Source organism: Diaphorina citri, unplaced genomic scaffold, assembly GCF_000475195.1.
Source record: "Diaphorina citri unplaced genomic scaffold, Diaci psyllid genome assembly version 1.1 scaffold1181, whole genome shotgun sequence".
Lineage (NCBI taxonomy): Eukaryota > Metazoa > Arthropoda > Insecta > Hemiptera > Psyllidae > Diaphorina > Diaphorina citri.
The window spans coordinates 17,778-40,448 of NW_007378610.1; the positions used below are offsets into that span (position 1 = coordinate 17,778).

At 38.7% G+C, this 22,671-nt stretch overlaps 1 protein-coding gene across 2 annotated transcripts; it reads left to right on the forward strand.

Annotated features, from left to right (window-relative positions):
- Positions 1-7,128: 7,128 nt before the first annotated feature.
- On the forward strand, positions 7,129-22,612 carry LOC103514609 (cytochrome P450 6j1-like). Of its 2 annotated transcripts, XM_026827534.1 has the most exons (7): positions 7,129-7,519; positions 18,256-18,377; positions 18,471-18,552; positions 19,529-19,972; positions 20,194-20,421; positions 20,976-21,227; positions 21,469-22,612. In XM_026827534.1, exons 1-7 carry the CDS (start codon positions 7,276-7,278, stop codon positions 21,639-21,641), a joined length of 1,545 nt encoding a protein of 514 aa, XP_026683335.1. In that variant the 5' UTR covers positions 7,129-7,275; the 3' UTR covers positions 21,642-22,612. The 2 variants fall into 2 exon arrangements, with proteins under 2 accessions (XP_026683335.1, XP_008477728.1); XM_008479506.2 differs by lacking the exons at positions 18,256-18,377; positions 18,471-18,552 and adding an exon at positions 18,819-19,022.
- Positions 22,613-22,671: the final 59 nt, after the last annotated feature.

Here is a 22,671-nt window from a genome sequence, read left to right on the forward strand (position 1 = left end):
GAGTGCATAATTAATTTAACAGGCGATTTTCTGCACCATTTCATTTCTATGTAGGTCTAACAGTTTGTTTCCCTTAGTCCTCTTCTAGGTATATCTCGGGTAAATCTCTGACTACTATAAATACCAATTAGTTTAGGCGTCTGGTAAACTAGCATCACAAAGGTGTACATCTGAGCTCTGCGGCAGAACGAGCCCCACTCAAGAGACAAATCTGTCCGTTGACATTTAATGCCACAGCCTTTCACACTTCGACTGTCGGACAAAGTCAGAACGTCTGCGTCGTAAAAAGCTTTCGACTTCTAGTCTCTCAGACGGTCTGAAGACTGACGTCGAAAGTTTTTCCACCCCAAACGTTCCGTCAGGAGCTTGAGTAGCCAATCTAACAGTGCGTTGACTGAGGCTCAAATCATTTGTGACATTGGACTGTACGTAAATCGTCCGCAAAGTTAAAGCGGTTTTGTTGCAGCGCGTATATATGTACATGTACCTACCTGGATAACGCAACCTATCATATATCTTTAATATACTTTAAGGGTTGTTAATGATAAACTATTTAATTTTAGTCAAATTCCGGCAACAAACTACAAAGGCGGGAAAAATCATCACTCGTTTACCAGACCCTTCACGTAGGTATCTCTAGGTACCATGCAATATTGTTAGAGGTACTAATTTTCACGAGTTCAAATAGGTGAATAAACCCCTCGCTTGGTGAGAAACTTACTACCTATGGGCACTTAATAAGTACTACTTATTATTCGAAAACTTTAGCACTTGATCCTTCTTCTTGTTCCGGGGGCCAGTGGCGTAGCCAGAAACGAAACTTGATAATCCCGAGATAGAAACAGTAGCACGTTGAATGCCTGAAGAAAGGCCTGAATTAGTTTTAGTTTTTTAGTTGTTGCCTGAAGAAAGGCAAACGCAACGTTACTTTTCAGGTTTTCAGAGCATCTGGACACGTCCAATGAGGCTCCATCCCACTTTGCACGTGGTTGTTATCTGGACGCATTCCTCTCCAGGCAATCCCACGCTGCTGCCTTTACGGCCCCACTTAAGCTGATTGACTCGGTTGAGGTCAATGTAAGGAGCTGTTTGAAATCTCAGCCAAATGGTGAGACAAAACGACAAAAACGCCTGATAATAATAATAATAATAGTGCTTATTTATACTGCTCGCATAGGACTGAAAAGTCCCTTTACTCCAGCAGTAGGCTAGGTACTACTATTATTGTGGTCAAATTCTCAAATTATATTGAGGATAAAATTCCATACCTCGGCTGGGATTGAACCCACGCCCTCCTGTTTACCAGTCGAGCGCCTAGACCACTACACCACCGAGGCAGGTATGGCGATAGGTATGGCGAGAGCTTTAAAAGGGCTGCCTTTCACATAAAAAAAAAAAAAAAAACAGTAAACTTTCTCAACGTTTGAATAGGTACTATGGTACCCTTGAGAAGTTTATTTACATCTAGGTATGCCCGGTTTTTCCAAGTCGCCACTGACTCAAGAGCAAAATTTCACGACATTCATCATCAGATTGTGATCTTCATAAAACTTGTTCAAAGTAAATTGCTGCTCTCGCTTGGGTATTATTATCTTCACTGGTCTTTAGCTTTTTATTTTCAATTAATTAAATATAGAAAAAATGCATGTCGATTTTCTAAAATACAAATACCTACAGGGTGCCCTCTGTCTTGAGTGCACTCCGTAAGATAATAACAGAGAATTTACTTGGTTATTCTTCCATATTCCAAGATACATAGGTACTTGGTAGTGATGGGCAGTTTCGATTATTTTTCATAATTGATTAATCGATTATTACGAATATTTTTTCATAATCGATCAATCGATTATTTATCGATTATTTCAGGCAACAAAAAATTGTTATTTAATGGGAAAAAACTGTTAGTAGATTAGATGACGTCATTAATGTGGCCGGGAGTAAGAAAACTACGCGGTCACTGGACCAGCTAACCGGTCGCACCGGTTAAGTTCCAAAAATATCCGGTGCCAAAGATTCTCAAAGAGGTTTGGAAGAGTGGATTTAAAAGTATAAATGTGGAAAAATGAAGCCATAAGTGATTTTTTTATTTCGATTATTTTGCATAATCGATTACCTTTTCGATTATTTTTTATGATCGAGTACGATTACGATTATTTAAATAATCGAGATAATCAATTAACGGCCGTCGACTATGTGAGGACACAGCTTGGTTTGCTAACCTCCAAGCATGACTCAGACGGCCGTCGATCAATCATCAATCAATGTTGATTCATATCGATCAACGGTCGATCAATCATCAATCAATGTTGATTCATATCGATCAACGGTCGATCAATCATCAATCAATGTTGATTCACATCGATCAACGGTCGATCGATAATCAATTAACGGCCGTCGACTATGTGAGGACACAGCTTGGTTTGCTAACCTCCAAGCATGACTCAGAGATTTCTTTTGGTGAGATTCAGACTCAGAGACTCACCGTCGTATGTATGAAATCTAAAGATAAACTTAAGTTTAACTTAAGACGAACAATGTTGCCAATTTCATGTCATTTCTTGAGAGATCACTTAGTTGTTCTGATGATGGCCATAGTAGTGGTCGAAATATATCAACTCGTCTGTCCTTTTATCTATAGTCTTGTTTTTTAACGTCTATACTTAGTTACTCTTCCATATTCCAAGATACATAGGTACTTGGTAGTGATAGGCAGTTTCGATTATTTTTCATAATCGATTACAAATATTTTTCATAATCGATCAATCGATTATTTATCGATTATTTCAGGCAACAAAAAAATTGTTATTTAATGGGAAAAAACTGTTAGTAGATTAGATGACGTCATCAATGTGGCCGGGAGTAATAAAACTACGCGGTCACTGAACCAGCTAACCGGTCGCATCGGTTAAGTTCCAAAAATATCCGGTGCCAAAGATTCTCAAAGAGGTTGGGAAGAGTAGATTTAATAGTATAAATGTTGAAAAATGAAGCCATACCTAAGTGATTTTTTTTTTATTTCGATTATTTTGCATAATCGATTACCTTTTCGATTATTTTTTATGATCGAGTACGATTACGATTATTTAAATAATCGATTATGCAAATCACTAGTACTTCGGTAGGTACTTTAAAATGGGTACATATTGAATTAACAAAGATGTATTATAGAGAGCCAGATAGTCAGCCTAGTTAGCTTGGTTAGTAGCGCGTATGCCTTGGAAGCGCAAGGCCGCGGGTTCGATTCCCGCGGCTCCTTCTCTCTTCGATTTCGCGACGATAAGACCTATTAAGCAGTTACAGTTCCCTCTGTCAAACCTAAAAAATCTGGTGTGAACATCACACGACTTTCCTTATCCTATTGAATGACGCTTATTTTTATGTTCTATAGTAACTTTTACAATATCTCTAACCGTTTAGTCAGTATAGCTGAAAACCGCCAAAAAACGGTCGAAATCAGTTCTTTGATGAGGCATTGATCACAGGTTGTTCACATTACAGGCATGCTTTTACTTTTTGGAAGTTAACCAAAAGGAAATTCTGATTGCGTGTCTGTGTCTGATTAGTAGGAACATTGGTGGGATTAAAGGAACGACTACGGAGAACGCCGTTCAGTTTAAACCTATGTTCTAACTCGTACAACAGAAGGGTTAGAGCCAGCGATTCACATTCATCATCCATGGATTAAATGATCAAGTATTGATACTAAGACTGAAACAAACTATTGAGTTGATGTGGTTACTAAATATATTACCTAAATAAAGACGTAAAGGGATTCCGCAATCGTAATTACTCATATTTAGAGAACAGTTTATAGATAGGTCATGAAACAGCCTTGCTCCGGAAACAATCACAGATAAGATTAAGAGGTAAGAGTACTCGGAAACAATATAAAATATCAGTCATTGACTGGTCGGATTCAGACGGGATAAGGCTAAACGAAAAACGATTGTGAACAGTTTTGGTAATCGGTCGATCGATGTCAACTGAAAGACGTCCACACTATAAACCTTCACTCTTTTCTCACGTTTCTTTTGCTACAATCGTCTCTTAAGCTGTGTCCACACATAGGGTAAGTGTACCTACCATTTATTCGCCCACCTAAAAAACGTACCATTTATTGGCCCACCTGCCCACATTTATTTTGTTGATGTGGCTACTGAATATATTACCTATAAAGACGTAAAGGGATTCCGCAATCGTAGTTACTCATATTTAGAGAACGGTTCATAGACAGTTCATGAAACAGCCTTGCTCCGGTAACTATCACAGATAAGATTAAGCTGTAAGAGTACTCGGAGACAATATCAAATATCAGTCATTGACTGGTCGGATTCAGACGGGATAAGCCGATAAGGCTAAACGAAAAACGATTGTCAACAGTTTTGGTAATCGGTCGATCGATATCAACTGAAACACGTCCACACTATAAACCTTTACTCTTTTCTCACGTTTCTTTTGCTACAATCGTCTCTCAAGCTGTGTCCACACATAATCAACGGGCGTCGATCAATCATCAATCAATGTTGATTCACATCGATCAATGTTGATTCACATCGATCAACGGTCGATCAATCATCAATCAATGTTGATTCACATTGATCAACGGTCGATCAATCATCAATCAATGTTGATTCACATCGATCAACGGTCGATCGATGATCTATTAACGGCCGTCGACTATGTGAGGACACAGCTTGGTTTGCTAACCTCCAAGCATGACTCAGATAATTATTTCTTTTGGTGAGATTCAGACTCAGAGACTCAGAGATTATTTAGTTGTTCTGATGATGGCCATAGTAGTGGTCGAAATATATCAACTCGTCTGTCCTTTTATCTATAGGTAGTCTTGTTTTTTAACGTCTATTAGATAGGAGACAGTCTGTAATCCACTCCAGTCAAGTGAAGACCATGTCCAGAAATTTTTACTTTCTTTTTATATTTCATTTTATATTTTTTTCTACTGTATTTGATTGTTGTTTGTGTTTGTTTAGTTTTAGTGTATTTTTTTATTTTTTGGTTTTCAGGAAAGAGATTCGCCTATCTTCAAATGAAGTCGGCCATTTGCGAAATATTGACTCATTTCGAGATCCAGAAAACACCCAGAACCGTTGAACATACAGAGTTCGTAGTTGGCTCAATGGTGATGGTTCCGAAAGAGGAAATTGTTGCCGATTTTGTGCCGAGAAAGTTCTATTGATCTATTTCTACGAGTATGCTTTTTGTTCTCCTTTTATGCCGGGTCCACACTAGCGTAATGTAACATGTAATGTCATCGCGAGCGTGGTACGGTACTATTCGAAGAGATCATTTAGTTGTTCTGATGATGGCCATAGTAGTGGTCGAAATATATCAACTCGTCTGTCCTTTTATCTATAGTCTTGTTTTTTAACGTCTATTAGATAGGAGACAGTCTGTAATCCACTCCAGTCAAGTGAAGACCATGTCCAGAAATATGTATCAGAGATTACGCCCGAACTGTTTCCGAGAATTCTAAGAGGTTAATACAGTATTGACATGAGATGCGAGAATGTAATTAGAGTAATTATTGGTCATTAGTATTTGCACAATTAATTGCACACTATACAAGTGTAGGTACATAGTAGCATACGTTCTAACCCTACTTCTGTTCATTGAGAATCTTACTAGAGCGATTAGTAGATAACTCAAGTCTCAAGTGAATGCTCGCCGAACGCTCGCCTCGGATCCATGATGTTGTCGGTTTTTTGGTGATCTTCTTTAATGTTTGATACAGACGTGTGTATCAGAGATTACGCCCGGACTGTTTCCGAGAATTCTAAGAGGTTAATACAGTATTGACATGAGATGTGAGAATGTAATTAGAGTAATTATTGGTCATTAGTATTTGCACAATTAACTGCACACTATACAAGTGTAGGTACATAGTAGCATACGTTCTAACCCTACTTCTGTTCATTGAGAATCTTACTAGAGCGATTAGTAGATCAGTTCTCATTGGTGTGATAACATATGTGTTTGTTTTATTTATCATGTGCTAGCTGATATTTTTTTTTAGTTTACTTTTGCCCAATACAAAACTTTGTTTACTATTGCCCCATTAAAGCGTAAAAGTTTGCCGTCGGAGAAGACATTCTTTGTCAAAGTGCTCCACAAGAAAGTGTGCGAAATTCCTGTCAGAACGTCAGTGTGAGGTTCAAAGATCTCAAGCTAGAAATTATGTATCTTAAACTCGCAACAGTACCAGATATGGATTCCATCCATCCTCCTAATCGGTTTTGTCAAAGTGACGAACTAAAAGCTGCGTACACATTAAACGATTTATCCGTGAGGAAAAACCGTCAGTCGGACTGAAACGATAAAACCGTATGTGTGTATGAGGATTATTGTCAAAGTGACGAACTAAATAAAGCTGGGTACACACTAAACGATTTATCCGTGAGGAAAAACCATCGGTTTTACCTCAAGGAAAAACTGTGAAGCGCATCCCTACACACTAAACGATTTATCCGTGAGGAAAAACCGTCGGTTTTACCTCAAGGAAAAACTGTGAAGCGCATCCCTACACACTAAACAATTTATCCGTGAGGAAAAACCGTCGGGAAAATCCGAAGCGATTCTGACTACACATACACACTAGCAGGCCATTTTTGGGTTTATTATACATTTCAATAAAATCTTCTAGTTTATCTTTGTGTAACTCCTCCACTGTCCTAACGAGGTTGATTGTACCCCGAAGCAGCCAGAAGCAGTGTTGTCACAGACTCACAGACAGTCTCAGTGACAAAGATGGGATGAATGAATTTTACATATTTTTCTCTGAAAGACAAGTGACGACCGCAACTGGGAAAACAATAAACAATAGCTCCCAAAGTTCAATAACTGTAAACCATAGTAGCAACACATACCATGTACTTCGTACAACAATAATACAATTAGAACAACCCAACACAAAAACGCAACATACAATATTTCAATTCTCTACGGTAGCCAAGTAGCTGGAGTAGCCATCATAAGAGTAAATAAATCATGTATAAATATTGGATAATCATTATAACAGCTGTGACGTTTTTGGAAATGTAAAGTGCCAAGTGGTAAAGTTTCTTACAGGACAAAACCCTAGAACGAAAGTTTCATTTGTACCCCAAAAAGTGCTTTATAAATATTGGATAATCATTATAACAGCTGTGACTTTTTTGGAAATGTAAAGTGCCAAGTGGTAAAGTTTCTTACAGGACAAAACCCTAGAACGAAAGTTTCATTTGTACCCCAAAAAGTGCTGTCTCTTTACTAAGAACCATGCTGGAATGGATAAGACCACTCCTGGACAGCTTCGTGCTACTCCAAATCCTTCTGGTCACAACGGTAGTCCTCCTCTACAAATGGTCCACCTCAACGATGGACTACTGGAAAAAGAAGAAGGTTGCCTATATCCCACCCTTACCATTAATTGGGAACCTGGGCCGCGTTATAACCAACGACACCAATCTCGGCTACCTTCTCAAAGAAATGTGCGACAAGAAGATCAATGAGAGATTTTTTGGTAAGGAAATAAATTGACTTTTAATTTTTAATCTGAGCAGACGACAGAGTGCGCTAGGCCAAGTTCCAGTAATTTACCTCCTATACATCGGCTTATTTGGATTCCCCCATGAGCCGTTTTCCAGGCTTATTTTTATTTGACCCAACAGGGTTTTGAACTACCACGCTTAGCTCAGTTTGCTTCTTTTTAATTTCAAGGACATTTTTTGTAGTTTTAAACTTGTTTTCAGTTATGTGATGTGAATTGTTTGTTTTACAAAAGAAGCCATAAAGAAAATCGTTATATTTAAATATTTAACCATTCCTAAAGAAAATATCTATGGATTTGAATTTACCAAGTTCAAGAAATTTGATCCTCAAAATTGGCAGAAGTCAAACAGAATAACAAAGTTGTCATATTCCTCCCATGTGTGAAGAACCTACGCTTCATTGATTCTCAATTTCTCACTCTTGAATATGTAGCTTAAAATTAGACGAATGTAAAATTTGAGAGAAAAAAAAATCTTCTGTTAATTTGGTCTAGTTTTCCTTCAGAGATTAGAGACCACCCACAGCATCCTAACATTATTACATGATGTACATTCCGAATTCCGATACCGGTGGAGCTGCGGCAAATCAGTTTGTTAAAATTTAAAAGATCCACTATTAGGTAATGAATTTATTACATTTTCCTATGTAAAATGTACCTGCTTATAGACTTAATTATGTAGGTATAAACTTATAAACGCTTTTAAGTAGGTAAAAAAAGAGCCTTAAATGTTGTTACACGTCTCTAACCTTTGAGAATGAACTGTTCAGCATAAGATACACCATGCAGAAATGGAGTAAAGAATATGGTGAGATAGTTTTGTCATGATGCGAGAATCAAGTTCACTATTATTAAGTGCGGACATTATGGGCGATTTAAATAAATCGGAAAATAATTCCATATCGGAATAGCATTGATGATAGCTTGGTTTAAGATAATGGACGTCAATAACCGACACCTTGTTTGTACGTGTTTCTAACATGGTGGTACCAAGTTCATTTTCTGTTTCTAGTTTCTAACTCTTATCTTTGGTGCTTTTTCCAAGAGGTTTGATAGACGGAACTGTAACAACGGACGTTTTATCGTCCGGAAAGTGAAGAGAGGACAGGATAGGAGAAAGTCAGCCGTTCCGAGAACGAACCTTATCTGTTTGGGATAAGTTTCACCCTGTAGGGGAAACCAAATCCGTGACTTATAGCCCTTACAACGCAGGCGCTTCCTTCCAAGCTAACTAGGCTGGTCCTTGTAACTTTGTTTCATCTTAGACAAAGTTGCTTGATTGAAAAGTTTATTGTTTCTAGTGGGAGTTTAGTTCCGGTGACTTTTGATTTTTATTGCGATTATCAATTTATTGCGTACCGTAATAAAACTAGTCATTGTCACATTTGCAAAGTTCTAGGTTAGAGCTACTCCTATTACTCGTAGGTATGGTTTTATTGACAATAATCTTATGTCAGGCCTACGTATGAGACCAACCTCCTATTTAGGTAGCCCCTTTTTCAACGGTTCACTCTCTGGTGCTCTTGTATTTACCCACCACCACATCACCTTACGTAAATGGGAACTGGGGAAGTAGATATTATGTCCCTTCTGGCCCATCCTATGATTCTTATGAGGAATGAGGGAAATACTACGGGATGGGCATGCTACGACACAGAGCACACGAGTCTTTGTGCAGCTGTTTGATTGCTACGAAGTAAACAGCGATGAAACACGAAAAGAAAATACATTGAATGGTCCATCAGTCCGCGTGATTTCCTTCAATACTCCCGAGTCCTGATTCAAACTATAACTGCACCTAGGCGCCATCACCTAGCACCAGATCAAATTAATATCAAACAATGAATCGGTTCAACACCTAGCATTCATTTAAATCACGTGTTGGTTCGATTCCCACAGGCGACAAAACGAATAAAATACGCGATGAAAAAAGACAACGAGGAAATTAGTGATATCAATAACAGGATAACAGGAATAAAGAATCTACAACTACTTGTAGTGGTGTGTGCTCCATGAAAACTAGGGGAATAAAGAACCTTGGAAATAGGGGAAGTAGGTAGGCACAGCTTAGTGCTTATACCACTTAGTGAAAATAATAAGTGATTATTCAACCTGGATTCTTAGACCAGCAACAGATTGACATCTTTACTATCATATGAAAGCAAGACCCATTCCCCATTCACACACTAATCGCTCTTTATCCCCAGAAATACTTAATAAGTACTACTTATTATTCGAAAACTTCAGCACTTGATCCTTCTTCTTGTTCCGGGGGCCAGTGGCGTAGCCAGAAACGAAACTTGATAATCCCGAGATAGAAACAGTAGAACGTTGAATGCATTAGTTGCCTGAAGAAAGGCAAACGCAACGTTACTTAGAGGTTGTCAGAGCATCTGGACACGTCCAATGAGGCTCCATCCCACGTTGCACGTGGTTGTTATCTGGACGCATTCCTCTCCAGGCAATCCCACGCTGCTGCCTTTACGGCCCCACTTAAGCTGGTTGACTCGGTTGAGGTCAATGTAAGGAGCTGTTTGAAATCTCAGCCAAATGGTGAGGCAAAATGCCAAAAACGCCTGATAGGTATGGCGATAGCTTTAAAAGGGCTGCCTTTCACATAAAAAAACAGTCAACTTTCTCAACGTTTGAATAGGTACATAAGTACTATGGTACCCTTGAGAAGTTTATTTACATCTAGGTATGCCCGTTTTTTTCCAAGTCGCCACTGACTCAAGAGCAAAATTTCACGACATTCATCATCAGATTGTGATCTTCATAAAACTTGTTCAAAGTAAATTGCTGCTCTCGCTTGGGTATTATTATCTTCACTGGTCTTTAGCTTTTTATTTTCAATTAATTAAATATAGAAAAAATGCATGTCGATTTTCTAAAATACAAATACCTACAGGGTGCCCTCTGTCTAGGTATGGTTTTATTGACAATAATCTTACGTCAGGCCTACGTATGAGACCTACCTCCTATTTGGGTAGCACCTTTTTCAACGGTTCACTCTCTGGTGCTCTTGTGTTTACCCACTACCGCACCACCTTACGTAAATGGGAACTGGGGAAGTAGATATTATGTCCCTTCTGGCCCATCCTATGATTCTTATGAGGAATGAGGGAACTACTACGGGATGGGCATGCTACGACACAGAGCACACGAGTCTTTGTGCAGCTGTTTGATTGCTAGCGATGAAACACGAAAAGAAAATACATTGAATGGTCCATTAGTCCGCGTGATTTCCTTCAATACTCCTGAGTCCTGATTCAAACTATAACTGCACCTAGGCGCCATCACCTAGCACCAGATCAAATCAATATATCAAACAATACCCTCTGTCTTGAGTGCACTCCGTAGGATAATAACAGAGAATTTAACTTAGTTATTCTTCCATATTCCAAGATACATAGGTACTTGGTAGTGATGGGCAGTTTCGATTATTTTTCATAATCGATTACAAATATTTTTCATAATAGATCAATCGATTATTTATCGATTATTTCAGGCAACCCAAAAATAGTTATTTAATGGGAAAAAACTGTTAGTAGATTAGATGACGTCATCAATGTGGCCGGGAGTAAGAGAACTACGCGGTCACTGGACCAGCTGACCGGTCGCACCGGTTAAGTTCCAAAAATATCCGGTGCCAAAGATTCTCAAAGAGGTTGGGAAGAGTGGATTTAAAAGTATAAATGTGATTTTTTTATTTCGATTATTTTGCATAATCGATTACCTTTTCGATTACCTTTTTTTTATGATCGAGTACGATTACGATTATTTAAATAATCGATTATGCATAATCGATCACTAGTACTTGGGTACTTTAAAATGGGTACATATTGAATTAACAAAGATGTATTATAGAGAGCCAGATAGTCAGCCTAGTTAGCTTGGCTAGTAGCGCGTCTGCCTTGGAAGCGCAAGGCCGCGGGTTCGATTCCCGCGGCTTCTTCTCTATTCGATTTCGCGACGATAAGACCTATGAAGCAGTTACAGTTCCCTCTGTCAAAGTTAAAAAAAAAAAGATACCTGAGGTGTAGAAGAAGATAAGGATGAGACCATCCTGTACACAGTGGTTAGTTAGTTCCTGTGCACATCTTCTTAATTCATGCACACATTTATGTAAACAACCCAACACCACGTAACCAATACAACAATGATTCCAAATGCGAGATATATGACACTCAGAACAACAAACCAGGGTAACTTCTCCAGTTCATTGAACTAAGAGTATATCTGGCACACTCTGGAGACTATTCAAGACATATAGACATGAGGAGTTTTTTATTGAACATCCTATTGGTAACTATGACATTATTGTATGTTCTGGCGCCAACAGATGAATCTTATAGACCTTGAAATTGGCACCTATATTGATTTGATGTGACCAAGAAAGTAATAATACCTAATAAGTTCCAAGTTAGACTTGATGATATAGGTAGGTACACATGAACCAGTGAAGAGTAAAAGTTATTTTCATATTTAGATACTTAAAATGAACCTTCACAAAGTTACTAAGTCTACCATCAAAAAAAAGATACCTCAGGTGTAGAAGAAGATAAGGATGAGACCATCCTGTACACATTGGTTAGTTAGGTCCTGTGCACATCTTCTTAATTCATGCACATTGCACACATTTATGTAAACAACCCAACACCACGTAACCAATACAACAATGATTCCAAATGCGAGATATATGACACTCAGAACAACAAAAAACAATAATAACGACAATAATAGGTACCAATAACAACAACAGCAACAAAAAATACAACAGCAATTATAACATCTTTTTTTTAAGTTTCCATTTATTGGTTTTTCAGAACAATTCTCTTATCAAATAAATAGTTAACAAATGGTATACCCATCCGTAAAAGCCGGAGCTTGTGCCACGGATGGGGAGTAAAGAAAGACCTGACAGTATGATGAGCTCTGGATTCTGTAACAAAACTTCCTAATTTATTGGAGTTGGTACCCACCTACTATTGGTTCAACGAACTGTAGAAGTCCTATAAAGGCTGCAATGGGGTCCCCAAACTACTGATCGAAATAGAAATCTAATGAGGAAATTTCTTTTGTGTATTGAACATTTTCGTCAAATTTCAAAAAAAATCAGACAAACCGTTCCGGAGTTATGTTGACGCAAACAAAAAGACCATCTAAAACGAAAATAAATTGTCGAAATTGTTGAACTGAAACTCAAATCCACGCCCCATGGCCTCTAAAAGGACTGAGGCACAACAACAATAATAAAATATGTACCTACCTAAAGTTAAACCTTCAATTAAATATGTTGAAATGATGCACCAGCTCCATTGAAATAAAATATGTACATAGTTTCTAGCTCCTGGGCTTCTAGTTATTACAACATGTTTTTAGTTTGATATCTCTGTTGTTTGGGTCATTGCTTATGATTTTTGGTTCTATTTCATCTTAATTACCCACCATATTCTTCATACGAAGATGGTCCAGATTTCGGTGGTCCCCTATGCATCAGATCATTAGAACCAGAAGCCCACAGGTATGAGCGTCAAACAAGTTGAACTATCAGTTTATCAAGTAGAAAGCTAGGAACAATCTCAATTTAGGTACATACAAACAATCGTATGAAGAATATGGTGGGTAATTAAGATGAAATAGAACCAAAAATCATAAGCAATGACCCAAACAACAGAGATATCCCTATGTACCTAAATTGAGATTGTTCCTAGCTTTCTACTTGATAAACTGATAGTTCAACTTGTTTGACGCTCATACCTGTGGGCTTCTGCTTCTAAAGATCTGATGCATAGGGGACCACCGAAATCTGGACCATCCTCCTTGATTTGTGTAACATTTTGGGTTATGGGGCGTGGATTTGAGTTTCAATTCAACAATTTCGACAATTTATTTTCGTTTTAGATGGTCTTTTTGTTTGCGTCAACATAACTCCGGAACGGTTTGTCAGATTTTTTTGAAATTTGACGAAAATGTTCAACACACAAAAGAAATTTCCTCATTAGATTTCTATTTCGATCAGTAGTTTGGGGACCCCATTGCAGCCTTTATAGGACTTCTACAGTTCATAGAACGGTTTGGATTTTTTTGAAATTTGACGAAAATGTTCAACACACAAGAAATTTCATTAGATTTCTATTTCGATCAGTAGTTTGGGGACCCCATTGCAGCCTTTTTATAGGACTTCTACAGTTCATTGAACCAATAGTAGTGGGTACCAACTCCAATAAATTAGGAAGATGTTACAGAATCCAGAGCTCATATTGAACCAATAGTAGTGGGTACCAACTCCAATAAATTAGGAAGATGTTACAGAATCCAGAGCTCATCATACTGTCAGGTCTTTCTCTACTCCCCATCCGTGGCACAAGCTCCAGCTTTTACGGATGGGTATACCATTTGTTAACTATTTATTTGATAAGAGAATTGTTCTGAAAAACCAATAAATGGAAACTTTAAAAAAAGCATGTTGTAATAACTAGAAGCCCAGGAGCTAGAAACTATGTATATTTTATTTCAATGGAGCTGGTGCATCATTTCAACATATTTAATTGAAGGTTTAACTTTAGGTAGGTACATATTTTATTGTTGTAGTGCCTTAGTCCTTTTAGAGGCAAAGCTTGGTAAGCATGCTTAATCGTCTACAGGTCACTTTAGGGTGTCTTGCGGTTCGATTGGGTGACAGAGATTGCTAAGGCGAACCCACTTTTTTTGCAATGAACTTTAGGTACATAGGTACATATTTTATTGTTGTTGTTGTGCCTCAGTCCTTTTAGAGGCAAAGCTTGGTAAGCATGCTTAATCGTTTACAGGTCACTTTAGGGTGTCTTGCGGTTCGATTGGGTGACAGAGATTGCTAAGGCGAACCCACTTTTTTGCAATGAGTTTAAACAATTAAAGGATTTTTTATTATTATTTTACTATCATAGCTAAAGATAGTTTCAATTTCCGCGTTGACAAAACAATTAAAGGATTTTTTATTATTATTTTACTATCATAGCTAAAGATAGTTTCAATTTCCGCGTTGACACCGACCAATAAAAGCTCATCAGGATTTTTTATTATTATTTTACTATCATAGCTAAAGATAGTTTCAATTTCCGCGTTGACACCGACCAATAAAAGCTCATCATGAATTCATGACACAATTCCCATGTTTCATGGCTGATGACTCATAATAAACCTAATATTCATAGGTTACCTACCTATATGATTGTATCTCTTTTAGTCTTTAGATTTTAATGTTTATCAATTTATCCAATATCTCTAATCAGATGATCATCTCGGAACTCTGAAAAGATTACAGAGTTCTCTAATGTATAATGGATAGGCAATCTATCCAATATCTCTAATCAGATGATCATCTCGGAACTTTGAGAAGATCACAGAGTTCTCTAATGTATAATGGATAGCTAGCCTATCGCCTTGAGTAATAACGAGGTTGATTGTACCCCGAAGCAGCCAGAAGCAGTGTTGTCACAGACAGTCTCAATGACAAAGATGGGATGAATGAATTTTACATATTTTTCTCTGAAAGACAAGTGACGACCGCAACTGGGAAAACAATAAACAATAGCTCCCCAACTCCTCCACTGTCCTAACGAGGTTGATTGTACCCCGAAGCAGCCAGAAGCAGTGTTGTCACAGACAGTCTCAGTGACGTCACAGACAGTCTCAGTGACGTCACAGACGGTCTCAGTGACAAAGATGTAATGAATGAATTTTACATATTTTTCTCTGAAAGACGAGTGACGACCGCAACTGGGAAAACAATAAACAATAGCTCCCAAAGTTCAATAACTGTAAACCATAGTAGCAACACATACCATGTACTTAAATGGATAGCTAGCCTATCGCCTTGAGTAATAACTAGCAAACACATCTCGCTCATGTCTGGTCTAGGTGTCTCTAGCCTCTGAGAAGTGTGTTTTTTGTTCTGTGGCATTTGAAAAGGTACTCAGGTACTCTCTGGAATCCATTTCTGCTGAGGTCATATCGAAGTATTGGCAAGGCAGAAAGCCTTGGCTTTTCGTTGAGATTTCAATCAACTCCTCCACTGTCCTAACGAGGTTGATTGTACCCCGAAGCAGCCAGAAGCAGTGTTGTCACAGACTCACAGACAGTCTCAGTGACAAAGATGGGATGAATGAATTTTACATATTTTTCTCTGAAAGACAAGTGACGACCGCAACTGGGAAAACAATAAACAATAGCTCCCAAAGTTCAATAACTGTAAACCATAGTAGCAACACATACCATGTACTTCGTACAACAATAATACAATTAGAACAACCCAACACAAAAACGCAACATACAATTTCAATTCTGTACGGTAGCCAAGTAGCTGGAGTAGCCATCATAAGAGTAAAAATAAATCATCAACTCACACAATACAGAATAGCGTGTATGTATTGTTAAGTGATCTCAACAAAGATCCAACAGAAGTACTTGTGGAACCCAAGCTCAGGCGAGAAGAATTAATCATTGAGAGCTGTAAAGAATATGCAGAGACTGATAAAGATGAATCGGCTATAGAGAATGTAGATAAAGTTCCTACAGACAATGTAGAAATATTGATAAAGATAAAGGATGCGGTCCTCTTGAAGAATCTGCAGTCTTGTAATTGAATTGAAAAGGCGGCTGATGATAAATAGTACTCGTGGTAGCACAGAGGTTATTGACATTCATTATAAAAGCAAACAAAGGGTGTGCGGCTCAGTAGGATCCAGTCAAAATGGAGAGCTATTACACTCAATTTCAGAAACGGTCCAGTTTTAGGGCTAACTTCTCCTCACGAAAGACTCGTTTACCCGTTTTATTTTCTTGTCAGGAGCAAACAAAGGGTGTGTGGCTCTGTAGGATCCAGTCAAAATGGAGAACTATTACACTCAATTTCAGAAACGGTCCAGTTTTAGGGCTAACTTCTCCTCACGAAAGACTCGTTTACCCGTTTTATTTTCTTGTCAGAAAATCAACAGAATAGCCAAATTCCCACGATCCGTTCAAGTCAAGCTCCAGTCACAGTACGTTCAACAAACAGTCAATTCACAAGTGATTAGAATATGAGGTTAAGTATAGGCTTGCCAAATATCCAAAATGTCGATTCGGGACGCAAATCCGCGAACATAATCGCAAAATCCGCGAACATAATCGCGAAATCCGCGAACATAATCGCGAAATCCGCGAACATGAAATCCGCGAACATAATCGCCAAATCCGCGAACAAAATCGCGAAATCCGCGAACATAATCGCCAAATCCGCGAACATAATCGAGAAATCCGCGAACATAATCGCCAAATCCGCGAACAAAATCGCGAAATCCGCGAACATAATCGCCAAATCCGCGAACATAATCGAAACCCGCGAACATATCACGAAATCCGCGTACAAAATCGCCAAATCCGCGAACATAATCGCGAAATCCGCGAACATAATCGCGAAATCCGCGAACATAGAATCCGCGAACATAATCGCCAAATCCGCGAACATAATCGCCAAATCCGCGAACATAATCGCGCAAACTGATGAAAGCATGACAAATTTAAACAAGACAAGTTAAGAACAAATTCTGATTTATAGAGGTAGGTACCTAATTTTAAAGTTAAAAAACGCGTCCCGAATTTTTTCTGGGACAGAAACGGAAATTCGGGACAAAACGCCCCAAAATGAAAAACTGAACGGGACGCCGGGACACCCCCTGAAATTCGGGACTGTCCCGGCCAATTCGGGACGTTTGGCAAGCCTAGTTAAGTATACAATGACTTGAGCGACAGATGTGAATACTCCCAGTTCATCGTCAGTAGGACTTTTGACTATACTGTGACTGGAGCATGGCCTGCACTATAGGGGGAATCGGACTTAAAGCGGTATAACCATTGGGTTGTGTAGTTGGGCTCCAGCTTGACGGAGAGATCCCGATTTGCCAAACACATCCAAGATGGCGACTTATTGGAGGTATTGTGTTGGAAGTTAATCATAAATACTGTGGATTTAACATCAAATGAAACTATTGTTAAGATTATGCGTGTCTTGCGGTTCGATTGGGTGACAGAGATTGCTAAGGCGAACCCACTTTTTTTGCAATGAGTTTGAACAATTAAAGATTTTTTATAACCTACGCTTCATTGCTTCTCAATTTCTCACTCTTAAATATGTAGCTTAAAATTAGACGAATGTAAAATTTGAGAGAAAAAAAAAATCTTCTGTTAATTTGGTCTAGTTTTTCTTCAGAGATTAGAGACCACCCACAGCACCCTAACATTATTACATGTACATTCCGAATTCCGATACCGGTGGAGCTGCGGCAAATCAGTTTGTTAAAATTTAAAAGATCCACTATTAGGTAATGAATTTATTATAGGGGTAAAAATGCGTCGAAATTCTTCGTGTAATATACACACTGGCGTGCTCAGGCCGGAACTTGGCCTGGCGCACTGCCGTGCGCCTAGATTTAATTTTGACATCCTTTGTAAATACTATTCTAGAAATAGTATTAAAAGATCCATTTCTGAGGTTCAAAATATTTGTGAACCCATGTTCATACCGTGCGCAAATCTTAATTTTGACATCCTTTAGACGTAAATACTATTCTAGAAATAGTATTAAAAGATCCATTTCTGAGGTTCAAAATATTTGTGAACCCATGTTCATACCGTGCGCAAATCTGCCGCAATATGCGTGCTTTTAACCTCCCTTGGATTGATTCCAGGTTTCTACATGACCCGAGAGCCAGTGCTGATTCTGAATGATGCTGAGCTTGTCATGCAAGTCATGTTGAAAGATTTCAGTCAGTTCAATGACAAAGGTTTTCATATTGACACCGACTTTGACATGATCTTGAACAACCTCTTCTTCCTCAAAGGTCGACAGTGGAAGTTCCAGCGAAACAAAATGTCCACTGGTTTTACTTCCGCCGATTTTGACATGATCTTGAACAACCTCTTCTTCCTCAAAGGTCGACAGTGGAAGTTCCAGCGAAACAAAATGTCCACTGGTTTTACTTCCGGTAAGGTAATTTGAGTGCCTACAAGCGTATACCTATCAGTTTTTAAATAGGTATAGTTGGCAGTAGGTAGGTACGCAGAAAACTCACAAGCGTATACCTATCAGTTTTTAAATAGGTATAGTTGGCAGTAGGTAGGTACGCAGAAATCTTGAGTTGATAGTGTAGACCTTAAACCATCTGAGTGCAATATTGAATGGATGGAACACAGTCAACATCCGTAACAATATTCTCATTAGTGCTTTTAACCTCCCTTGGATTGATTCCAGGTTTCTACATGACCCGAGAACCCGTGCTGATTCTGAATGATGCTGAGCTTGTCATGCAAGTCATGTTGAAAGATTTCAGCCAGTTCAATGACAAAGGTTTTCATATTGACAACGACTTTGACATGATCTTGAACAACCTCTTCTTCCTGAAAGGCCGTCAGTGGAAGTTCCAGCGAAACAAAATGTCCACTGGTTTTACCTCCGGTAAGGTAATTTGAGTGCCTACAAGCGTATACCTATCAGTTTTTAAATAGGTATAGTTGGCAGTAGGTAGGTACGCAGAAAACTTGAGTTGATAGTGTAGACCTTAAACCATCTGAGTGCAATATTGAATGGATGGAACACAGTCAACATCCGTAACAATATTCTCATTAGCTATATGTAATATGAACAATGAGGAAATGATGTCAGCTTCCGTCTTCCGTGGTAAAACAGATCTTTGCAATCGATTTTCACGCGGGACATAGCGATTCGATTCTCGGCTGGGTCGAAGAAATGGATTTTAAAACGATCGATTGGGTGCGGTCGCCGAATCGAGAGTAAAACTTCCTTCACTAAAAACCTTAGCAATTAATTATACCTACCCACAGTAACTTTAAATCTCTATAAACAATGTTTATACCATTCTATTTTCTCTTCCAAATTTCAGAAAAGTTAACCATCCAAGTGGCAGACATATTCTCATTATTTGCTTACTTTAAAACTTCCAGGCAAGCTGAAATCCATGTACCCAACCATTCACAAGTGCTCCACATCATTCATCAATCATCTAACCAAACTTTCCAAACAAACAGACAATCTGGAACTCAACATCAAATCTGCCATCGAAGATCTCTTCACTGATGTCGTCTGCAAGTGTATCCTAGGCCTGGATATGCATTCCATTGAGAACCCCAACAGAGAGTATAAAGATATCCAAGATGCCACTCTGAAACCAAACTGGCGACTCCATGTGAAACAAGTGCTTCAGTTCTTGTCTCCCTATATCGATCGGAAAATTCGAATCACGGGAAAGCACATCGAGGATTGGTTCTATGGATTTGCCGAGAAGAACATGACGTTTCGAACCGAGAATAAGATCCAGAGAAATGATTTCCTGCAGACGCTGATTAACATTTACTCTGAACAACATAACATTGATGCTGGAAGTGAAGGTGAGTAGGACTTTCAGAGGTTTTGGAAATTCTAGTAATGCTATAAAGTGGTATGTACTCTAGGTGTAGGTACGTACAACCTACAAGTGAAACCAGTGAAATTGTAATTGAGTTATTACCTGTATCTGGATGGTTGTACAACTCGGAGATACCTATTCTGATGAAAAAGGTCTTTAAAAAGTCGTTGATTCTGATCAAAAGTTAATGTCTCATTGTTTCAGAATATTTCGGACTGCGCCACTTAGCGGCGAACATTTTCGTGTTCATAGTGGCAGGATACGAAACCTCGGCACTCACTACCACGTTCTTCCTGCAGAAAATGGCACTCTATCCTGAAATCCAGGAGAGACTTCGACAGGAAATTCTGGACGTGAAGAAATCTAAGGAGGATGGAGCGTTTGAGTATGAGGACTTCAAGAAGATGACCTACCTGAGTATGGTGTTGGATGGTATGTAGAAGAGTTTCTCCATCTTATTTCAATTTTCAATACAAATTTTAATCAGAAAAGGTTTTTTTTTTATTAAATTGATGCCATAACCAAAGTTGGGCCTTTACCTTTGACAGATGAATGGAGTGTGCCTAAAGGCATGTGGTCCAGTCATCTTATTTCAATTTTCAATACAAATTTTAATCAGAAAAGGTTTTTTTTTATTAAATTGATGCCATAACCAAAGTTGGGCCTTTACCTTTGACAGATGAATGGAGTGTGCCTAAAGGCATGTGGTCCAGTCCATTCGACCTCTTGATAGTAGATGATATTACAGCTACAACGTATTTTACACAAGCAGTTTATGAATATTGCTTTGCTTTCCGTGCCCGGAGATAGGCATGACACCTATCTCACGATTTTGGAAGGATTGGTAATTTTGAATGATTAAACCCCTTAGACACCCAAAAATCGCCTGATCTTTGCAGAAACCACCTATCTCACGATTTTGGAAGGATTGGTAATTTTGAATGATTAAACCCCTTAGACACCCAAAAATCGCCTGATCTTTGCAGAAACCCTAAGGATGTACCCCGTGCTCCCGATCTATCTACGTCGCAACATTGTCCCCTATACAATACCAGGTTCAGACGTTACTCTGGACGTTGGAACCTACGTCCTGACGCCAACAGTGGCCCTTCACTACAGCTCCAAATATTGGAAAGATCCTCACAAGTTTGACCCCGAACGATTTTCCGAGGAAAATAAAGACTCCATTGTACCTGGATCGTTCATTCCGTTCAACGAAGGACCTCGTCAGTGCATTGGTAAGTAATGGGAGATGCTAGTTTATCCCTTGGTAACGAACTTACATGCCATTCAGTAAATTCCGTCGTTCCGAGGTCAATTCCCAGAACTTTAATAGAAATTAAATCTTATCATTTGACCAAGAAAGAGTCAATCGATAGCTTTTGATTTTAAAAATGATCGTCTATACATTCAAATGATGTCACTACACCAAATAATAATGACTGAATTTTATTCTCTTGATCATTTTTTGGTTTTCAGGAAAGAGATTCGCCCATGTTCAGATGAAGTCGGCCATTTGCGAAATATTGACTCATTTCGAGATCCAGAAAACACCCAGAACCGTAGAACATACAGAGTTTGTAGTTGGCTCAATGGTGATGGTTCCGAAAGAGGAAATCGTTGCCGATTTTGTGCCGAGAAAGTTCTATTGATCTGTTTCTACTAGTATGCTTTTTGTTCTCCTTTTATGCCGGGTCCACACTAGCGTAATGTAACATGTAATGTCATCGCGAGCGTGGTACGGTACTATTCGCGGGCTCAGCGCTCGCGTGTGTTCACCAAGTGCTCCATTCTTCAAGGTTATCGTAGTGCTCGCTTCGATGTTCCGAAACCCGTCCACACTTGTGTAACACGTCTGTATCAAACATCAAAGAAGATCACCAGAAAACCGACAACATCATGGATCTGAGGCGAGCGTTCGGCGAGCATTCACTTGAGTGCTTCTATCCCGTCCACACTAGTCAATTTTGATACATGTAAGGCGCTCGCGTTAACATGTTCACGTTACATTTACGTATGTGTGCACCCGGCATTAGGCGCTTTAACACCAATGACAGTAGGTCCTTCGCGCCGATCGAGTATACTTGTTGATGTGTTTACGAGAATTTCTTAGAAGTGAGAAAACAAATTCATCAAAAATAAACAGGAAACCTCTGCTAATCAATAAATTGAAAATAAATCGAGGACTGATCAGTGATCAGAAGTGATAGACACTCCACAAGAAAGTGTGCGAAATTCCTGTCAGAACGTGAGGTTCAAAGATCTCAAGCTAGAAATTATGTATCTTAAACTCGCAACAGTACCAGATATGGATTCCATCCATCCTCCTAATCGGTAAGACACAATAATTGTCATATTTCACTCTTGTTTACAACGCATGCCTAACGTAACGCAAGTACTACAGATGGATTTAAACAGTTTGGCACGCCCATAAACATATGAAAAGGAAATAAGGAAAGAAAGTGAAACCATTGAAGAAACAACTGTTATGCGACTGCTCGGAGATGATGGAACAAAGTGTAAGGAATCGTAAAAACAAGTGATAATAATCAAACAATAAGCTGATCTGAGGATAAACGCAAGTCAAATGCATATGAAACAATAGAGGGAACATTGGTAATCGTAAAAAAATGACTCGTAATGTTACTGTGTTTATGTATTGCAACAAACAGGCCTGGATTT